General features: G+C 42.9%; 3 protein-coding genes across 6 annotated transcripts; all 3 read right to left on the reverse strand.

Moving 5' to 3' along the window:
* Positions 1 to 3,484: 3,484 nt before the first annotated feature.
* On the reverse strand, positions 3,485 to 4,748 carry LOC115687867 (uncharacterized). Its single transcript, XM_030613566.2, has 2 exons — positions 4,014 to 4,748; positions 3,485 to 3,917 (listed from the first exon to the last, which is right to left on the reverse strand). The coding sequence occupies exons 1-2, from the start codon at positions 4,645 to 4,647 to the stop codon at positions 3,520 to 3,522; spliced, it is 1,032 nt and encodes a 343-aa protein (XP_030469426.1). The 5' UTR covers positions 4,648 to 4,748; the 3' UTR covers positions 3,485 to 3,519.
* Positions 4,749 to 8,760: 4,012 nt separating this feature from the next.
* Positions 8,761 to 15,361, reverse strand: LOC115687864 (bifunctional fucokinase/fucose pyrophosphorylase). 4 transcript variants are annotated; one of them, XM_030613563.2, is made up of 7 exons: positions 14,876 to 15,361; positions 13,955 to 14,237; positions 13,284 to 13,642; positions 11,725 to 11,851; positions 10,620 to 11,630; positions 9,598 to 10,322; positions 8,761 to 9,299 (listed from the first exon to the last, which is right to left on the reverse strand). In XM_030613563.2, the coding sequence occupies exons 1-7, from the start codon at positions 15,227 to 15,229 to the stop codon at positions 8,895 to 8,897; spliced, it is 3,264 nt and encodes a 1,087-aa protein (XP_030469423.1). In that variant the 5' UTR covers positions 15,230 to 15,361; the 3' UTR covers positions 8,761 to 8,894. The 4 variants fall into 4 exon arrangements, with proteins under 4 accessions (XP_030469423.1, XP_030469424.1, XP_030469425.1 ...); XM_030613564.2 differs by having other exon boundaries at positions 13,955 to 14,282; positions 14,876 to 15,014; XM_030613565.2 differs by having other exon boundaries at positions 13,955 to 14,268; positions 14,876 to 15,005.
* A 1,359-nt stretch (positions 15,362 to 16,720) lies between these two features.
* On the reverse strand, positions 16,721 to 19,245 carry LOC115687869 (uncharacterized). The gene is made up of 5 exons (XM_056315714.1): positions 19,127 to 19,245; positions 18,964 to 19,030; positions 18,118 to 18,243; positions 17,929 to 18,022; positions 16,721 to 17,194 (listed from the first exon to the last, which is right to left on the reverse strand). The coding sequence occupies exons 3-5, from the start codon at positions 18,229 to 18,231 to the stop codon at positions 17,064 to 17,066; spliced, it is 339 nt and encodes a 112-aa protein (XP_056171689.1). The 5' UTR covers positions 18,232 to 18,243; positions 18,964 to 19,030; positions 19,127 to 19,245; the 3' UTR covers positions 16,721 to 17,063.
* Between the last annotated feature and the right edge of the window lie 1,170 nt (positions 19,246 to 20,415).

Raw genomic sequence — 20,415 nt, forward strand, 5'->3', positions numbered from 1 at the left:
CTTGCGTTAGTCAGTTCCTTATCGTTGCTGAGCTTGAGAGAGCACTTTCCGCGACAGCTTGCGAGTCAGGATTACTCGGAGTTGAGGCGAGAGGCGAGGGAGCTGCAGGAGTATTCCAATGCGAAGCTCCAGTAATACTGACTCGCAAGCTGTCGCAGAAAGTACTCTCTCAAGCTCAGCAACAAGAAGGAACCGACTAAAGCAAGAAGAACTCCACAACAGTCAATCTCCTACTCGATCGGAGCAAAAGCAAAGCGAGACAATCGGAGCATTGCAAATACCTTGAGGACCTTGGAGGCATTCCGCCTCTGCTGATCGGCCTTCCGCGGGTCCAACATTGCCACACCTGCAATCCAAACCTATCGAGCGAGACGAGAGAGGATCGGCTAAACCTAAGAGAGAGGGCCTTCGCTTCCCTCTTTTAAGCGCGCGCAGAGACAGAAACCTAAGAGAGAGGGCCTTCGCTTCCCTCTTTAAGCGCGCGCAGAGACAGAATCGGCTAACGATATACGAAAAATAAAAAAAGAATATCAAAAGAGAGAGAAAGGAAAAAGATTAATAATAAGGATAATGACATAAATAGTTCATGAACTTTGACTTAACATGTAATTTGATCTCTGAACTTTTAATTTATTCAATATAGTCCCTGAACTTTAACATAATGTTCAATTTGATCCCTGAATTTTTAATCTGTTTAATGTGGTCCATGAACTTTTAATATGTGTTCAATTTAGTCCTTGAACTATATGAAAATATTTAATATAGTCCATGCACTTGAATTAATGGAAAGACTATATTGAACATTTTCAAATAGTTCAAGGACTAAATTGAACACATATTAAAATTTCAAGAACCACATTGAATAAATCAAAAGTTCATGGATCAAATCAAACATTAGGTTAAAGTTCAGGGACTACATTGAACAAATTAAAAGTTCGGAGATCAAATTGCACATTTGATCAAAGTTCATGGACTATTTATGTCATTTTTCCTTAATAATAAGAGACGGCTCTTTTGCTTTTAGGGGCTCCGCGTTACGTCACGCCTCGCTCTAGATGCTTCCGTCATTTATTACCTATTCTGCCGCCGTCCCGATTAATCAAAAAAAAATTTATTTGTTACGTTTTTTTTTTTTATATATATCAGGGAGAGAAAATGAAATTTCATTTTCAGGGATAAAGGGCGCGGGGCAGGACAAGGTGCGCGGGCGAGGATTGCTTCGTTCCTCAGTTTCCCGAGAGCGTGGTTTCTTCCGGTTAGGATGGGAAGTTGTCTTTTTTTATTATTTTCGATGCTTAAAAAATGCTTTCCGGTAGACCGATTAGTTTTCCGTCGCTCAAATACCGAAAAATCGAAAAAAAAAATTCGAAAATAACTTTCCTTCGAACAAATAAACCTCAAGCGACGTGATAAATTATTATTATACTGTAACGTGATTTATTCATGTAAATGCCTAGTTTTGATGTGCCATATCAGCAATGAGTGATAAAAAAAAGGGGCTAATTTCCTTAGAAAGCACAAATTATTAAGCGCCTCCCTATCGTGGCCAACCATTTTTCTGGTCTTATAAAAAGCAGTGATTTTAATTCGGTTTCCCTCTTGCCCCATCCTTTTTTTTTTTTAAGGTTATGGAGAAAAGAAAATAATCTTTTTCTCTCTGATCGGATGTAAGAACGTAACGATAGGAAGTTCCCATTTTGCACCTCGAAGTTTCCGGCATCTCCCCTTTCAGATTTGTGCAAGCTATATAGCACATAACTCTCAAAGCTTTCTCAACCTCCTAATACTGTTGGGTAAAACTTTCTATAACACTATGAGAAATATCTAGAATTTCTAGTTTCACCAAAGACCCCATGCTTTCTGGCATTTCCCCTTTCAGATTTTCTGCAATACGAAGCATGTAACTTTCAGAGCTTTCTCAGCCTCTCGATATTGTTGTGTAATTCTTCTATACCACTCCAAGAAATATCTAGAATCCTTAAATTCTCCAAAGACTCTATTTCTGCTGAAAGCTCCGTGATTCTCGTTCACTCGCACAACTCCAAGCGAAGGAGGGCCTTCATGTCTCCAATTCAAAAGTCATTCTGCTTCGGTTTCTAACAAAAAATGAGGATCAGAACCCGTAAATTCTTAAAATCTGAGAGGAAGTCCGTATTTTCCAAGTAATAACAAAAAATGAGGTTGAGAGATTTGAGCTTCTCTATCATCTGATAAGAAAAATGATTGTCAAGGGGTTACTCTAGAGTGATTATGATTCAAAAGAAAGCATAAATAGAAGAGAGAGAGATGTTCTTTCTTACCATTAAAGAACTCCATTTTTCCCATTGATCATATATATTGCTTTTTGATAATTTCAGTACAACTAATTCCTCTGCTGGAAAATTGTCTACTTCCAAATTAATGGGACATTTTCGCCGTCGAAGCCATATGAGGTGACGCACATCTAATACCTAAAACATATTGCGAGACTATAATTGAGTCTCGAAATTTTTAAGAAGTGGAATTAAATTTTAAAATTTGTCAAATTAGTAAAGTCAAGTTCCTTCATTATCACTCATTAATTTGATTAAAACACGCGACGAACGTCAGGTACCGTATCAAGAAATTTTTTTGTAAGTTTAAAATGACAAAAAAATGGATGGATAAAGCAAAAAGGATGTATTGACATGATTTTGGTTTTCATGCTCTCGCTTTCTCGCAGTAGCTCATATCCCAGCAAAAGAAGCCAGCAAGAAGGACCTTGAACAGCCGTGACCAAGCTTGATTGGCCATGGCTGTGAGCTTGAAGGGGCTCGGAAGCTGGAGCGGCCATGATCGATCTCGACGAAGCTCAATTGGCCACGGCCACGAGCTCGAAGATGTCTAGAAACTGGAGCTACCATGACCAGGAGCTCGAAGAAAGATATATAGACCCAATGATAATATCATTTTACTTATTAATTAGAGAGAGATACTTGAAATCTATGTGTTAATATGAATCAAGAAGTCACTCGTCGATATCGCGCAACAAACTTGAGCGTGTTCTAAACACACGATACGGGTTTCGATATCTCATGCTAGGTAAGTACTAATGATTCGAAGTCTAGGCCACCAAGAGGGACGAATCATTTCACGGATTGCGGTTCACCTCCTCGAGATGGACCGACCTTTTTAATTATTAGTAGAGGAAAAATCGATGAATCTATTATGCCGATTCACGTTTCCTCTTACGCTCGACGCATTTCATCAGTACCACCTATATATTCTAATGTTTATTCCTAAATAAAAAATTTTACATCCCGTTCCCCCCCTCCCGAATTAGGTTTATTGCAATCTTTCTTTCCCCGATCTTGACATAAACGAGATGGCCGGGCGGCATCGTCGGCCGAAGTCTGTCGGATGTGGAATTATATAACTCGGAAAACTCATTCTCAATTTCAAACCGTCGCAAACCAATTAAAAAAGAAAGAAAATAAAATAGAATAAGAGCGAAAAACATAAAAATATAATAAAATAATAAAAGTTTATGGGTTTTGCACGCTACAAGCCCCGATCCATCATCGCCTTGTACTGGTTCAAAGAGTCCTGCCTCTGCAGCCTCATCTCCTCGTTGAACTTCCTTATGAACGCCTCCACCCGTCGGTTCAGCTCGTCCTGGCTCGGCGACGCCGCCCCGCCCTCCTTCCCCCCCCTCGCCGGCGACGGCGGCGGTGGCGACGGCGACGAAGCCAGCAGCTGATTCGTCCGGTCCTTGAACGTATCCGACTTCCTCATTGCCGGCCGGGGCTGATGATCGAGCAGGTCCGCCCGGTTCTCCTCCCCCCACGTCTCGGACTTCCTCAGGCGGCGCCTCGCCAGCGGCACGGCCCGGCCGTCGGTGATCGCCTTCCACGTGTTCTCGAGCGTTTCTTGCCGCTTCGGCTTGATTACTCCCAGAGCTTTTCCGATCGAACGAAAAAATCACCGGCGATCGGCAATCAGTTTCATTCTTTTTCGATCTTTGAAATTAAAGTTGAACTGAGCTGGAAGCGTACCTTCTTCGGGGCTGGCTTTGGACGGTCTCCGTTGGACGAACCTGGAAGAAACCAGCGTTTTCTCCTCCGGCGAGTTCGTCCTCCTCGCCGCCGGCGCCCACGCGGACCTCGAAATCACGAACTCCTCGTCTTCCTCCTCCACGCGGTCTCCGCGTCCATCTCCGCCGCCTTCTTCGGCTACCGATCGCTCCGCACTCTCCGCCTCAGGAACCCCAACCGGCGCCCCGCTCTCCTCGTAAGCGACGTCCTCCCGCGGCGAGGGGCAGACTATTCCGTCGGGAAGCAAACCGAAAACGTCGCCGCCGCCGCCGCCGCCGCCCCCCAGGGACGACTCCGTCGTCTCCGAGATCACCCGCGCCGCCACCTCCTCCTGCTCCCCGTGGCGGTTGGCATGGAGCCTGGAGGAAGCGGCGATGGTGGCGATGATGCCGTTGATGACGAGGTAGACGTAGGGAGGCTCGAGCCACGAGAGGAGCGAGAGCCACAGGAGAGGGATCTGGACCTTCGCGAGCTCGGAGATCGACGGCGCCGAGAGCCTCAGGGCCAGGGCCAGGGCCGCCGCGAGCACGGCGGCCGACACGGCCGCGCCTCTGGCCGAGAGCCACCGAGCGCTGGAAGACGACGCCGCCGCCATTGTTGGTTGCTGTGTTGAAGCTTCGAGCGATCGAAAGCTCTGCTAGAGAGAGAGAGAGAGAGAGAGAGAGAGGGAAGATGGAAATGACTAAAGCGCTTGAGTCGCGTCATAAAAAGCGTTTGTTTTTTTGGGCTCGAGGCTTCGAGTGATTCCTGGCCGTTGGATGCGGTAGTAGACGGTGGATGATGAAATCCCGGAAAGTTCCGATATAAAGTTTGGAGTTTCTTTTCGGGAAATGTGAAGTCGCATTAAATGCGCCTTCAAAATAAATATAAAAACTGAATTTATTTGAATTTTTTTTTTCGCATTTTATTCTTTTTGATGATGCGTAATTTTGTTAGACTATTATGTATTTTGCCGAAGTATCCACGTCTTGCGAAGTAAATTACATGTCTCGTTTTATTGTAATTTGACATTTGAAAATATTAAATTCGCATTAAAAAATTATCAAGGAAAAATAATTTTTCGATAAAGGCGTGCATGTAAGAAGGGGATTCGGGCCATCCTTGTCCTAGCGATTTTCATCTTTGGAGTACACGAACGCCTTTATCATTTTCAACTTCATGCATGTAAGCCTATGCGTGATAGTCGATCAAATCGGACTATATTTGCTATGGATTTTATCAATACCCCTGTAAAGACACTGATCGAGATTAAAAATTCGAGAAAAACGAGTACAAATTTACCGACTTTAAATATCGTAATTCATATTTCTACGGAGAGTCCCAAATAAAGAAAATGTGTTTAGGACAACTTCGTAACATTTATTCCAGTTTTCTAGGATGAAAAACATTTTTTGATTGTTAAATTAATTAGTTATTTTTTTGGTCAGAAAATTAATTAGATAGCCCAGTAGAATTTACGCAAAGTAATTACGAAGCCGCTTTGCTCGGAGAATGTCGGTACGTAGTCCTCGTTTCGTCCTGCGAGGAACGCAACGGTCATTTTTATGACCGTTGCAACCCCCCCCCCCACCAAAAAAAGCGTCGTCGTTTATTTAATATTTCAAATCGAGTGGCGTGCTACCGCACGTGACCTGAAATCCTCCTCGTGCGTGGGGGCAATGCTGCTTGTTTCCTACATGCCCGAGACCGGGGGAATTTTTTTTTTTTTGGGATTGGATATTGATATTGATTTTCGTTGGAAAAAAATTGGAAAGATTATTTCCACGCGCATCATGCTATCGGGAATACCATCTACCGTGCACTAGGGTTGTCAAAACCAAACAATATATCCGAATCGAAACACGAACCGACCCAATCCGACCCGAAGTTTTGGATATTTTCGGGTCGGGTCAACTTCATGTTCGGGTATTAGCTAAGCAAATGGGTATCTCAATGGTTTCGGTTCGGTTCGTGTTTAGAACACGAACCGAACCGAACCGAAATACATATTTTTTTATTTTTTATTTTTAGAACCGAAACACATTTCACTTTGTAGCACTGTCGTTCAACTTCGTCCTCCTTACATGACGTGTTTGAAGCTAAATTACTCAGCCGACAGTGTTGGCCGTCTTCCTCAATAATCGAATTTAGCGCGTGGAAGCACTGAAAACTGATGGGAAGATCGTCGCTTGCTTCCGCAACCACCGAGAAGCACGCTCTTTCCTATCGAAAAACTCTCCTATCAGGATGCGGGCGACGCTTAACACACGGACCAAATAACCGGCACTCGCTACAGTATCTAGACATATGTACTGGGAACACATCAGAGATCACCAGCGCACAGCAAGGAGGGGGAGGAGGAGTTGGCAACAAATTTCTCCGCCAAAATTTCCACTTTGCATCTTCCCATTTTCAAGCTCAGTCAAGCACGCGCACCCCCCTCAAGCCTCTCGCACAAACATCCAGACTTCAATTTTTACCAAAACAACGACAAAGTTCAGGCCCTTTTTCAAATTCTTTCAACACCCAACACTATATATCATCACAACTTCAAAGGGTACGCACAGAACGAGCGGAAATTCCCAGAAAAAGAACCGTCGAATCGTTCGATCAAGATCAAGATCAAGCTCAGCCGCGAATAGAACGCAATGCTGCGAAATACAGACAATGTGGTGCGAGACGCGGGATGGAGAGACAATGAGGGCAGACCTCGCCCAACACCGGCGAGGTTCGCCCTCGCCTGGGCGAGCGAGGTCGGCCCTCGCCCGACTCAGGCGAGGTCGACCCTTGCCCGACGCCGGCGAGGGTCGACCTCGCCGAGTCGGGCGAGGGCCGCCCTCGCTCGCCAGCGAAGGCGAACCTCGCCGACGCCGGCGAGGGCCGCCCTCGCCCGGCGCCGGCGAGGGCCCCCCTCGCCGGATCCGGTGAGGGCAGCCCTCGCCCGACGCCGGCGAGGCCCCCCCTCGCCGGAAAGGAAACAAAAAGAAAAAGCAAAAAAGACGAAAATGCCCATGGACTAAATACATTGGGGTAAATGTGTCACAAAAAGCAAAGTTAGGGGTTTTTGGTGTCACAAAAAAAAGTTCAGGGTAAATGTGTCACAGATGGCAAAGTTTGGGATTTTTTGTGATTTTTTCCCAAAAAAAAAACCACCCGTGAACTTTTCCATCCAAGTAAGCTTATATTGTAACTCACATGCAAACGATGATGTGCACAAATGACGTGTCATTTGAAGAAATTATTGGAGGAACAAAGTCACAGCATGTCGGGGACCAAAAAGTGTCGGTGCAATGCATGATGTGCATGCATGATAATCATTTACATCAGCTTCTTCATCACGACCAAGTCCTTCCACAGCTACTTTTGATCACATCTGAGCTTGGGTTCTGGCATTTAGGCTAAGCGATGAACTCCTCAAACTACTCGAATGTCTCTGTTCAGGGGCCAGGAAATGCTGTCATCGGCTTATTAGCAGACGGTATTAGAGATCGATGGTAGATGGCCTTTAAGTGTGGACGAACAGGAAACGGATTGGCCAACCCTCTACTCCAGTGACAACAAAAGCTTTCAGACTAACACAAGAAGAATCTCAATGCCATATAATATGAGTAACACCATACTGATCACTTTACCGAGGTTCAACAAATATAAGTACCTAAATCTATCAGAACACCGAATCCAAGAGACAAGAGAGACAGTACAACCTTTGCTACAATCTGTATCCCAGATGGAAACACTGTTTTCTATGTTCAACACAATGATATAAGCATGAAAGGCATTCAAAGAAGGTCCCAACTACACCTGAAATGAATCTTGGAAGTCTTGTTATTTCATCACCGTAACCAAAAGAAACATAGAATGCTGCCCTTGTTTGCCAAGTTATTGCTCGGCTTCTTTGAAGAAACAAAGTTTTGTTGAGCCCACGTGAACAAATAGTCTCTTTGCCAGCTGTGACTTACGGTGACATTATAAATCATAAATCTTATTTACGAAGAAGAACTCAAAGTTAAAAGAGAGAAAAACAGACCAGTTAAGGTGGGCCATTTCTCCTATCTTGTGTTCTCTTTGGAAAAGACAGGTTTTATCTTTTTCCTGACCAGATCTTGTTTCCTCTTTATCTTAACCTGCAATAGAAAGGTCGTGCAGAGACGTGTGAGGGCAAGCAACAAGAGAAACAGAGCAAATGCATACATTTGTTCTCAAAGTTAAATACAGAGGACAGCAATATCTTGATGGACAGTTTCAGTGAGGCAACCTGCAACAACTTTCCAAAAGTAGGGCAAACCACCATTTGTCATTTCTCTGCACAATACTTATCATCCCAAGGACAGTGGAAAAACCAAACTCCTGTGTCGGCACACGCCGAACCTCAATGTCATCAGTAATTGAATTTGCATATAACATGACAGCAAAAGAAATCTATTTGCTTTCTAATCAGAGGATACCAAAGTTCGAGCAAGAACTGCAAATTCAATTCAGTAACAGAAGTAAACTTAAAAAGAAACAACAGTTATAAACAGGAAGCACGACTGCTAGTTAGAGAAAGCATGCACCAAAACCCAGTTGTGATAGCAAATCCAGGACAAAATGTTGGTCTATCCACTGCACTAGAAAGAATATGGTGTATAGTAGTAACTCAGTCATAAGCAAGAACACATCGACAGTATGACTAAGAGTAAATGGGAATATAATCAAGATTATTGCAACTGCTTCGAGAAGATACATATGCTTCCTGTGTAATGTTCTTCCCTTATACCATTGTCTTTTCAAAATCAAGATTCTAAAATGGGCTCAAATTTACATATGATTACATAAATAATAAGAATATAATTGAGAATAAGAAGCTACATCCTGACTACATCTTTACAGCTTGCTATCCAAAAAAATCTCCCAGTTGTATACTTTCACATCGAACTTGGAGTCACTTTGAAGAATTTCTCTTAATTCCCTGGCACAAGCTTCATCTCTGGCAAGAAGCAATGCAAAGCCCCCACCACCTGCTCCTACAAGCTTGTAACCGCAGCAGTACAGATCAGCAAGCGTAAATAGACTATCAACAAATTCATTGCTACAATAGGGATCCAACTCCTGGTGCAACCTCCATGCCTCCATCATTATTTCCCCAAGCTTATCAATGTCACAGTTCATTAAAGCTTCCCTCCCTGTTTTTGCTAATTCAGTAAGGCGCTTGATGCTGGAAACAAGGAGGTTGTCACGTCTTAGATATCGGGCCACCACCTTTTGCAATACTTGGTGTGCTAGACGAACCTGCACAGACATTCTGTTATTGCAGTTCTCATCACATTCCTCCACATATTGAACTAAATCATGCACCAATTCCCCAAAAAATTGGGCAAATGAGCTCAGAATAAATAACACGCCAAAATTGACGGCTACTCATCTCCAATACTAAGGCTACAAAAGGAAAAAAAGATTTGCATCCAGAAATCAAGACAAGAAAATACACTTGGAAGCAAATAATAATAATCGTGAGACAACATAATTGTTTTGTTCTAGTTACAAACAATATTGCACATAAAATGGAGAAAGAGGCAGGAATACATACTTGACCAGTGAAAACAACCAGTAACCTCTGCTGCAACTCTGATATCAACTGAGCTGAAGCCAAGAGGGGAACAACTTGAAGCTGTAATGGAACTCCAGGAAAACTAGTCGTAAATTTAATCCCAGGATACAAACCTCCAATTTGATCCTGCCAGCCACCTCCTGTTCCCATAATTTGTTCTAATACCAGAACAAGCCTGGCAACATTTTCATTGCTTTCATCTCCATCAGTTATCTGTAGAAGTCCTTTGACAACAGCAGCTGCGAGGATGCTGGAAGTACCCAAGCCACTACCACGAGGAACGTTGGCCCAAGTTTTGATCTGCAAGCCCATAGACGAGAGTACCTTTTGATTAAGCACTCCCGTCACAAGCAATGCAGATTTAACTAGCCGAAAAGGATCGCCACTATCAAATGGCGCAACAATGGAGGCAAGATCTTGCACGTATAAATGGCTTCCAGAATCATCGTTAATCGATACACCAGCTTCTTTTGTTGTTTCTATGATAGTGCCAATAGGAAGAGAACCTTCCAAACTAATTGCCATATTCAGAACACAACCAGCGCGCTCTAAGCTCCATGGGGGAGTGTCACTCCAACCTCCGACAAAATCAACACGAACTGGTAACTCAACTTTTATACTTTTAGGATGGAATATCTCATCCAGAGAATCACTGAGATGATTGTTCAGGCTTGCTGACTTCTGAGGGTACTCCATCAGATTTTCTGAAGGCAAGGAGATCTATGGTCAAAATTGGCAAAACGTAAATAATGAAAAGAGAGAAGTTTATATAAACCCGAAGGGAATGATATTATGCTAATAATAACACATGAATCGTTAATATGAGTAATGGACAGCCTAATCTAAGCAAGAAAATTGAAAATCTGGCCTTTCCACAAAGGCCAAAAAATGATAAACCAATTAAACAAGATAAGCATATTTTGTTATAGGGAGATGTTCTTCTGTACATTTACTATTCTATATCCTGGCAAAAGTGTCGAAAAGCTGATAGATGACTGTACCTTGAAAAGCATATCTAACTGCTGAAGCAGTTTCCTTAGCAACAGCATCCCAAACCTTATGCTCTAAATCTTGGGCTGTTGCTTCATCTCCACATGCCCTAAGAAGATCCATTTGTACCTGGTATTGCCGGCTTTTGGGAAGTATCCTTGAGTTTTGTTCCTGAAGACGGGGACACATCCCTAAGAAACTTTTACATATTTCTACTCCTGAAACTTCCATTTGCAAGATTTCTCCACATAGTTGAGACAAATCACGCCCAACCAAGCCATATTCAATGCAGGCTTTAGCAATTCCAGCTGCAAGATGAGCTTGGTGATCACTTGAACCCATACACATTTTTGAGAAGTCTATTGATCTATGTAGCTCCTCCAAGCTAAGACGTCGAGAACCTCTCCATAAGGGAAGCAAGAATTCAGTTCTTCGATCACTTAAACCCATCAGCCATGTGGCTAAGTTAAGCATCTCAAAATAAGATAGGACAGGAAAAAGTCTCGCATTCCATAAGCATTTATCCTGCTTGCCTGTAGTGCTCCACAGGTCCCCTTCACCAATACCCAAATCATGCAAGACCCTCTTCCAGGGTTTCCCGCAGAATGTCCCAGACCCAGAAAGGGAATTCTTTGGGTTATCATGGAGGCCACAGTAAACTATGACGCTGTCAGTGCATCCAACTAAAGGAACTTCCCATAGACAATGGCGATCTGGTAGCATGAACCTAAATGGTTCTGATGGCTCATCGTTTTCTCTGGGCATATTCATACCAACAACTATGCATTGTGAGCCGATCTGTATTCCACTTGAAATTGAGTTGCCGTATAAAAGAGAGTCTTCTCCAATTGAGACACCTGGTTCAATTTTGCTTGAAAGTACAACAGCAGAAGCTGCAATGTCAGACACAGTGGTTGCTGGAATTGAACACAAGTGTCTTCGACCGACAAGTCCTGAACCAACCCCGCTCAGGTGATCTAAGACTTCACCAGACGTTCCAAAATGCAAGAATGACAATTCATCTGCAGAATAATAGTTCATGATGCGGTAAACAATGCCTATAGAAATCATTAAAAATAATGTAGTCACTGAAACTGGAAATGAGATGTGACGTACAAGCACAATAGCTGAACATTCTGTTTTTTCCCAATCTGCTGACTAATTCTTTACCCAAGGGTCGTTGTTGCAGCCAATCATGTTTTGCTGGTACCCAAGCTGCCACCAAGTCCTCATATAAGCTCAACTGATGATATAATAGCACATTAGTTTCACAATTGCCATCACTTTGGCAGAAACGAAATTCAAGAGCTTTTGCGCATTTTTTTTTTCATAAAGCAAAAAGCAATATCATGCTTAACTTCCACAATGTTGGTTGATCATCAATTGTTTAATTGATTTTACATTTCAAAGAAGATGCTCAAGACACAGAGTTTAGACAACACTAACAGGAGTAGAAAGAAGAGAGCAAGAATCGGGCGTTGCAAGGAAAGTAGACATAATATCTAATCATGATGGTCATATATTCACGAAAACAATACCCCATATACCAATTAGGAAAGCATATACATTGCCGGACATCACTGGAAATCAATTATAGACAAATAAAATAAAGCATGTTATTGAGACGAGTCCGGAAACCTGCAATTAAAACAAAATTAGACACGTTCAAAGCAGGAGAACAATATAAGAGAAGGTAATGCATCAGTGAAGAATGAAAGGTGAGCAAAGATGAAGCCCTAATAAAATGAATAGTGACAAGTGATAAGAGATGTAATGACCAAGAACAAGTAATTGGACATGGCCGTAACTGTAACAAAGGGAAGAGAACAAATAAGTACGGACAAACAACCAAGTTAACAAACACGAAAGTGGACATAAATCTTAGTAGCCTGATTAACATCTTAAACTATATAGCGATCTGAAGGCAACACCTACCACAACTTTTTATGTAAAGAGGAATGATAAGGTACAGTTGGATCTGAATACAAAGGGTAGTAAGCATGCTTGTCTATCTTGCTTAAGAACTGGGTTTGAATCACCATAAGACTGTATTCTCTTGGGCCACTCTCAATAGCACATAAATTTGTACTTTTTTTATCACCCGGTGAGTGTAGGGAGGGGGATTGTTACAATCAATAGGGAGTAATTGGGTGCTCGAAGAGCCTTGGACAATCCATACATATAGCCCATTTTTAGCAACATCTCCAAAATTTTTTGGATAACTTTGAAGCAGCTTAATTTGATAGGTTTACATATAAAATGTCTCAGAAAAAAGATCTCCAAAACATATATCACCTTAAGGTGAAGCCTGAAATATAAATACCAATAGTTAAGGAAGAGTCTCAAAAACAAGTTATCATGATAGAGGGAGTGAGTAGCCGATAAACACACATCAGAGAAGTGCTTAAATTTCTCCATATATAGAATTATTATCAATATTAAAAGTCTCCACACAACTCTCCAAGCTCTCAAAGTAAAATAAAAAAAAAACAGATAAAAAAGAAAACCACATCTCAATAAATGTCAATTAATTAGAAATGAAAGAGAGTGGTTAGATGCAATGGCTTCTTCATGTTATACATACGATGCCTCAGCAAAAGCAGTGGCTAAAATCTCATGGAAGGAATACTAATGTTCCCAGGAAGAGATAACATACAACCAAAATAAAAGCTAACCTCCTTTTTAGACTTTAGAAGTTCCAATATCATTGGTTGGCAAGAGCAAGCAAGCATGACAAGCTCCCGCCAAGCTTTACCTCTGACTGCTATAAGTCCTGTGTCAAGCAAAGACCTTCCATCATCTAGAATTGCTTCATGATTAACTAGCTCCTCAACACTAGGTTTCTGTAGGAGATTGTCAACCAAATGGACAGCCTCATCTTTAGCATGACTTTTGGAAGCTACAATTACACCGTGATTAGAAGCAATGTCAAGAGTGATGGGAACAGTGATAATCGAGGACGAGTCCTCTGGAAGAACCATGGTGGATGCATCAAAGCATGGAAGAACATCCCCAGTCATAGTGAATAAGCCACCTGCATAAAATCGGAGTAAAGTAAAAGCATCAAGAGCGCAGTAAGGGTTGTGTTTGATTCTAAGGATAAGAAGTATTGTCAGGATAAATTAATACGGCGAAGTGCCCATTAAATCTAAAGACAAACTTACTCCAACGGGCACCATTCACTATCAAAATAATCGCACAAGTTGACATACAATCAGGAAATTAAGCAGAAACTATAATTCAGTCTGCCTACACTATAACTTAATCAGACAGGCTGAACGAACTAAAACCTGCCCAGCTTCACAAAGTATTAAAAATAGTACAAGCCAGAAGAAGGGCAAATAACCTTGATCTTTAAAGGCTTGTCTTGCACAAGAAGCAATTGCAAGTATATGGTCGAAAAGTAGTGGAACAGGACCGTCAGGATCATCATCTGCCAAATATGGAAGCGGCAGAAATACCTTTCCCATAGGGTTGGCCCATGGGACCCTTTTAGAGTCGCCTCCAGCATGAAGAAGTAGTATATGCTTCTTGGATATGAAGTCGACCATTTGCAAGCGAGGATATTCTTGCTCAGACCTTCCCAATGGGACAGTAGATCCAATACCATTATCATTTGTAGCTTCCACCTATTCATTTTCCCTCGTTAATGCCCGCACGCTAAAGAGTATAGACTACACAAGTTAGGATAAGTGTTCAGCACAAGAAACAGCCATGAAGGCCATGCTCATGTTTGACAAAAGAAAATTGCTAATGAGAAGTCACACTTCCTTGGACAGCATAATCTTAATCATGAAGCAAAGAACAGTAGTGCTGCACTGAGTTAACCGAAACATCAGTAACTCGTTCAACCTATGCCTCATACGATTTAATTATGTGCCCTCATAATCCAGACACATCGATATCATCAGAACGGGGATAACAGTTCTTTTCAGTTGCAGGGCGCATCATCTGAATACCGTCACAAAGAATAAAAGCCTGCTAAAATCTTCTCAGGCCGGCCATTCATTAGGCTAGATGCTCAATGAGATAAGAACAGCTGCAAGACCACAATCAAGTCCAGAGCTCTAACAAACGAACACGCCACTTCAGACAGAGCAGATTGGACACATTAATGTCATGAAGCAATGTAGCTGGATCAACCAAGTTTACGAGGAGCTTCAGTACAGAATGCTATTATCGTTATCTTACATCACCTCTGCTTGCAATTATAAACATATAAAAAGGGAATTGTCGCAATACTGCCCTGGAGAGAACGAGGAGCTACCTCCGGAGCAATGCCGATACCGAGCTTATGGTAATGCTCGGCGAGCGCGCGGACGGCGTTGAGAGTGGCGGCCCCCGAGCCGATGCGCTGTCCGTCGGGATCGGGCACGGCGATGGCGACGGTGGAGGCGGCGATCCGGCCCATGCGCTTGGCCCGGGCGAGCTGCCACTCGTAGAGCCGGGCCTGCTCGGGGCTGGCCGCGGTCAGCACGATGGCGTCCCAGGTCGGAACCCTAGCCGGATGCCTGACGGACAGCCGCAGGTGGTACCACGATCTCCGGAGCACGGCGGCCAGATCGGCCTTCTGCCTGGACCGGCCGCGCGCCGCCTTCCGTCCCGCAGGCTCCATTTCCATCCGCGATCGCCGTCGCCGTCCGCCGGTCGCCGGCTGAAGTTTCTCGAGAAAGCGTGGGGAAAATCGCCGGAGGAATTCGCCGAGTCGCTGCTGGTCACTGAGAAAGTAAGCAGAGAGAGAGAGAGAGGCCGAAGCTGCAGTAGGGAGGAGACGCGGTCAATAATGGGAGTCGTCAGCAACTTTGTAGCGACGAGATCGTATGTGGCGACGATCAGGTGTGACCCCAGAGGCTTGCCGCCAAATCCGACAAGTTGTGTTGGGGGAACTGTCCCCTCTCTGGAAAGAGAATATCGCATGGTGATCGCGTAGGCCGAGTCCATTTCGACCTTTGATCAAGTCCCGTCTCGTAGTGAAATCTGTGTCACCAGTGACTCCTCGCTAGAACCGTCAAATTGGTGGTCGGATAGAAAATGGTCCGGATCCAAATTGACCAATTTACCCCGTTTTTACTCATTTACATAAAATGTAAATTTAGTGACCCATATTCGATTAGACTCAACTCATACCCAACTCGACTCAAACTAAAATGAGAGTGCGGAGTGAGTAGACGCGAAATTAAGTGAGGGTATGAGAAAATGAGTCATAGAGGTAGGTTGGGTTTAAATAAATTGTGAGGGCAAATTTAGTGACCCATGTTCGACTCGACCTATACACGACTCGACTCAAACTGAGATGAGAGTACGGAGTGAGTAGGTGCGAAATCGAACGAGGGCGAGAGGAAATAAAAGTAGGTTGGGTTTAAATAAATTGTAGATCTATTTATGACCCACTTAACACTTATATTATGTTGGTATTTAGTATTTGTCAATTCATTTACTGCTGAATATAAATAACTAAACCAATCAATATGGGTTAAGAAATGCCATTTTGACGGGTCTACATTTCTTGCTTACTAATTCCTGTAATCGCGAGTTTCACATCATCGAGTACTCCACTAATCGCCACGGATTTCTCCACCGGATGCTGACTCGAGAGGATGTGTAAAGGCAATTAATTAACCTAGGTACCCAACAAGGCAACAAGGTTGCATCATGCCTAGACAAGAACGACCAGACCAAATCAATTCGGGATGATTTCCTCTTGAAGAACACCTTATTTGATCTTGATTGCTCTCTTTCTTTCGTCGACAAGACGCCGTACATTTTAGTCTAATAGCAGATGTTACTCGCTAGTCACCGGTTGTCCAATGGCGGTGCGGCTAACAACAATTTAATGTAAGTCGGCATGACATTTTTTAATACGACAAGTCACGCATTATTAGAAAGTTAGTGCCTACATCCTCTCTCTTGCCATCAATTTGCTCTACGTCGATTGTTCCGCTCCAATCGGAAGTGCATTACTCAGTTTCTGAGAGATTATAACAAGGGTGCTCGAATCTAAACCTATTAACATGCATGATCTATCCGATCTCTATAAAACCCTTGGTTAGGAGATCATCAGATATGGTTAACTTCTCTCGCCAACATCAAGCTATTCAATGTGGAACTCCGATTTAGCAACATCATCCTAACAAGTGCACTCAACAATAACAAGCCACTGTCCCCGTCTCCCGTGCTCTTTCTCATGTCTGTCTAGTTCACTTTCCATGTTCCAGGACGAGGAATCCACCAGAGGGAATGCTTTCTTTTCCCTCCTCCTAATTCACTCTGTTTCTTTTAAGCGAAGACAGACGCCGAAGGAAACAAATAATGTTTGAGCGCAACATCCAGAAAAGGATAAAACGTCGAAATCACGGTTTCCAAAAGGCCCAAGTACCAGTTGAACATGATTTCTGGTCCCGCCTTTTGGGCCACACGGGGTACTGAATTGGCTTGGCGACCATGGCACTGAGAGCTCAATCTTCCCGCCAGTTCTTCTTACATCTCTCGTTCAGGCACCAATAGAATGTTGTCATCGGCTCATCAGCAGAACGTATCTGAGCTTGATGGTAGATAGCCTTTCCATGGCCACAGTGTGGGCATGTCACTGCAAATGGCAAAACGAATCAACAAACCCACCACTCCAAACACAAATGTGCCCCATGATCAGACAAATATCGATCTACATCAGATGAAGAACAAGTGACAACGTAGTTATGATCACCCTTAAGGCCAACTTGAACAGCAACATGAGAGATCTGCTGACTATGCTATGACACCTCTAGCTTTTAGAATTACGCAAAGCCAAGAATCTCAACTCTCAACTCAACAAAATATGAAGTATAACATCAGATTTCTTTTCCTACATCTCTCATGGTTTACAAGTAAAATTACCTAAATATCAGGACACTCAGCAAACTAGACAACAGCAGTACGTGCTTTTCTTCATCTCAACAAAAATGAAACATGGATTTGCACAATGGAACTCCGTTTTCTTATTGCGATTTTTATTCATTGGTTGCGGCATGTACAATCATCGGCAGTTAGAACAGAGAGAGATCCAACAAGGATAACACACACTAGAAATTAATCTTGGTAGCCTTATTTCTTCATGACCACTATCGAAAGAAATAGAGACCGCTGGCCTTGCTTTCTTATTTCCTTAACTTTTAAGCTGCTTTAAATTTTGTTTTCTAAGATAGCAAGAAAAAACACTTTCCTCATCACCTGTGATTCTAAAGTGACCTCATCGTTCAAATGTTTTTTCTATCCACCAGCTTATTCAAGCCAAGAGAGGTGAAGAGAGAAGAAATCGCAAAGTATAAGGGAAGAAAAACAGACCGCCATCGGTTTGGGGTCCATTTCTCCTATCTTCTTCCGAGAAGACAGGGTCCATCTGTTTCCTAACCAGATGTTGCTTCCTCTTTATCTTAACCTGCAAACAGACGACCGAAGCCGTGGTCGTGGAAAAGTCATGCCAAAGACACGTGCGAGGGCCAAGCAACAAGAGGAAACGAAGCAAGTTCCTACCTTGCTCTCGACATTACAGACATAGGGACAAGTTGGGCAGAAAAATCTGGACGGCCGGTCCCTGTGAGGCAACTCGTACTGCAACAAGTTCCCACAAGTCGGGCAAAATTCCATTTGCTATCCCCTCTGCACAATGCACTTCATCGTAAGGACATTGGAGGAAAAAGAAAAACTGAGTCCTGCATCAACGCTCTCTAAGTTCAATATCATCGCCCGCTAGAATTTCGTAACCCATAGCATGGCGACAAAATCAACACATTCCCCTTTTCCTCTTTCCCCTTCAAAGTTTTGGAACGAACTCCTAATTCAACTCAGCAACTAAAACTAGAAAAAGAGACAGTGAAGCCCAGTTGGAATAGCAAATCCGGGACCGATCATCAGTCTATTCGCCTAAATACGAAGAGCATTGTATGCAATAGCACCTTGGTCATAGGCAAAAAACACATCAACATACGAGTAAATGGGAATGCAATCAAGTTTCTGCAGCTACACGACCTGCACTTTGAAAGAAGAATGAAAGAATATATCTATGAGACAGATATCAACGAGCTCGGCTTCTAACAAATGCACAATTCTTCGGTATACACATCCATGGTGCTGCCTTTCGGCATCAGCGTACAACATCAATCCTACACGTCAAACACATCACCACCATTGCAAGTTCATCATGCCCTCCGGCATCAATCAAGCATGAAATTTTTTTTGCCTCAATCGACATCCCACGCCTAACGAGCAGAAAAAAACTAGATTGTTGTCGGAGAACAGAGAAATCAACAGAGCAATCCGGGCGACAAGAATCGAAATCGAAATAGAGAAACCCGTCGAAGTCGCTCGATTCGCCATTACCTGTGGACGGCGGTGGTGTTCGGAGCTCGGCCGCTACCGAGCCGGAGATGACGGTGCCGCGACCTCTCTGCACGGCAGAACAGAAGCAGTCCGTATGAACGGAGGAATTCAAAGATATGCAAACTGTATGCACGTATGACGGGGGCAAAGCAGTCGCCGTTACCTGCGACGGAGCGATGCCGGAGATTGTGGTCGCGCCGCCGGAGACGATGGTGAGTGAAGGAGAGGCTTGGGGACGGCTTTCAGGACTTCAATGACCGGTGGTTTTCCTGTAAATTAGTGTTAATACTTTCTAGACTGATCGAGTCTTAAAAATCGAAAAAAGTTTGATCAAGCCCTAAAATTTGTTAAATTGATTCAATTGAGTCCTAAAAGTTATCACCGTCTAACTTACTAAGGAAAAGCGCTGCTGTTTTCTACGTGGCGATGATATGACTAAATTATAAAACATAGGACTAAAAGACGTCGTTTTGGCTCAAATTTAATTTATAATACTAATTTTATTTAAATTAAAATTTTAAAAATAAGCTAAATAATTTTAAAAAATGATTAATATTACGAAAAATTCTATATTGGTACACCTGTGATAAATTTACCTTTCGTTAAATTTTACTATCAAATTATTGAGTTAAAAGACTAGTGGTAGTTGACAGGTGTACTAATTTAGGGTTTTATCCTTTTTTGTCACAGATGTATCAGTTTGTGATTTTTCGTGGTATTAATTCAATTTAACGAAAACTAAAGGTAAATTTGTCTTAAATGTACCGATTTGAGGTTTTTGATTTTTCGTAAATATTAATCCTTAAAAAAAAAGAAGATGATCAGCAGTGGTTAACGGGGGGGGGGGGGGGGGGAGGGGGGGGCGCAAGCCCTCGCCGCCACCGCTTCGCCATTGCCAGGAGGGGCCCTCGGCCAGGTTTGGGCGAGGGCCGACGACTCTCGCTTGGTCTAGGGGAGGGCCGCAACTCCTCGCCTAGATCTGGGCTTGCCGTCCCCCACCCTCGTCGGTCCCTCCCATCGATGGAGGGGTGGCGGCGACGAGGGCTTGCGGCCCTCCCCGCCTGACTTCGCCTCCTCCTCCTCTTTTATTTTTATAAAAATATTTAGCTTATTTTTAAAATTTAATTTAAATAAAATTTGTACCGGTGGTTTTCCTGTAAATTAGTGTTAATACTTTCTAGACTGATCGAGTCTTAAAAATCGAAAAAAGTTTGATCAAGCCCTAAAATTTGTTAAATTGATTCAATTGAGTCCTAAAAGTTATCACCGTCTAACTTACTAAGGAAAAGCGCTGCTGTTTTCTACGTGGCGATGATATGACTAAATTATAAAACATAGGACTAAAAGACGTCGTTTTGGCTCAAATTTAATTTATAATACTAATTTTATTTAAATTAAAATTTTAAAAATAAGCTAAATAATTTTAAAAAATGATTAATATTACGAAAAATT

The sequence above is a fragment of the Syzygium oleosum genome, unplaced genomic scaffold, assembly GCF_021117445.2.
Source record: "Syzygium oleosum isolate NSW1041296 unplaced genomic scaffold, Sole_v2.1 Sole_v2.11, whole genome shotgun sequence".
Lineage (NCBI taxonomy): Eukaryota > Viridiplantae > Streptophyta > Magnoliopsida > Myrtales > Myrtaceae > Syzygium > Syzygium oleosum.

What these genes read in the sequence shown, in the direction of transcription:
- LOC115687867 (XM_030613566.2), bottom strand. Translation starts at nt 4,647, where the DNA reads ATGGCGGCGGCGTCGTCTTCCAGCGCTCGGTGGCTCTCGGCCAGAGGC. An exon ending in CAAAGCCAGCCCCGAAGAAG is followed by an intron (nt 3,918 to 4,013) that starts GTACGCTTCCAG and finishes CGATCGGAAAAG; the next exon opens with CTCTGGGAGTAATCAAGCCG.
- LOC115687864 (XM_030613563.2), bottom strand. Translation starts at nt 15,229, where the DNA reads ATGGAAATGGAGCCTGCGGGACGGAAGGCGGCGCGCGGCCGGTCCAGG. An exon ending in GTATCGGCATTGCTCCGGAG is followed by an intron (nt 14,238 to 14,875) that starts GTAGCTCCTCGT and finishes GAAAATGAATAG; the next exon opens with GTGGAAGCTACAAATGATAA. An exon ending in TTCTAAAGTCTAAAAAGGAG is followed by an intron (nt 11,852 to 13,283) that starts GTTAGCTTTTAT and finishes TTATATCATCAG; the next exon opens with TTGAGCTTATATGAGGACTT.
- LOC115687869 (XM_056315714.1), bottom strand. Translation starts at nt 18,231, where the DNA reads ATGGAATTTTGCCCGACTTGTGGGAACTTGTTGCAGTACGAGTTGCCT. An exon ending in TCTGTAATGTCGAGAGCAAG is followed by an intron (nt 18,023 to 18,117) that starts GTAGGAACTTGC and finishes GTCTGTTTGCAG; the next exon opens with GTTAAGATAAAGAGGAAGCA. An exon ending in TGGACCCCAAACCGATGGCG is followed by an intron (nt 17,195 to 17,928) that starts GTCTGTTTTTCT and finishes TGCCATTTGCAG; the next exon opens with TGACATGCCCACACTGTGGC.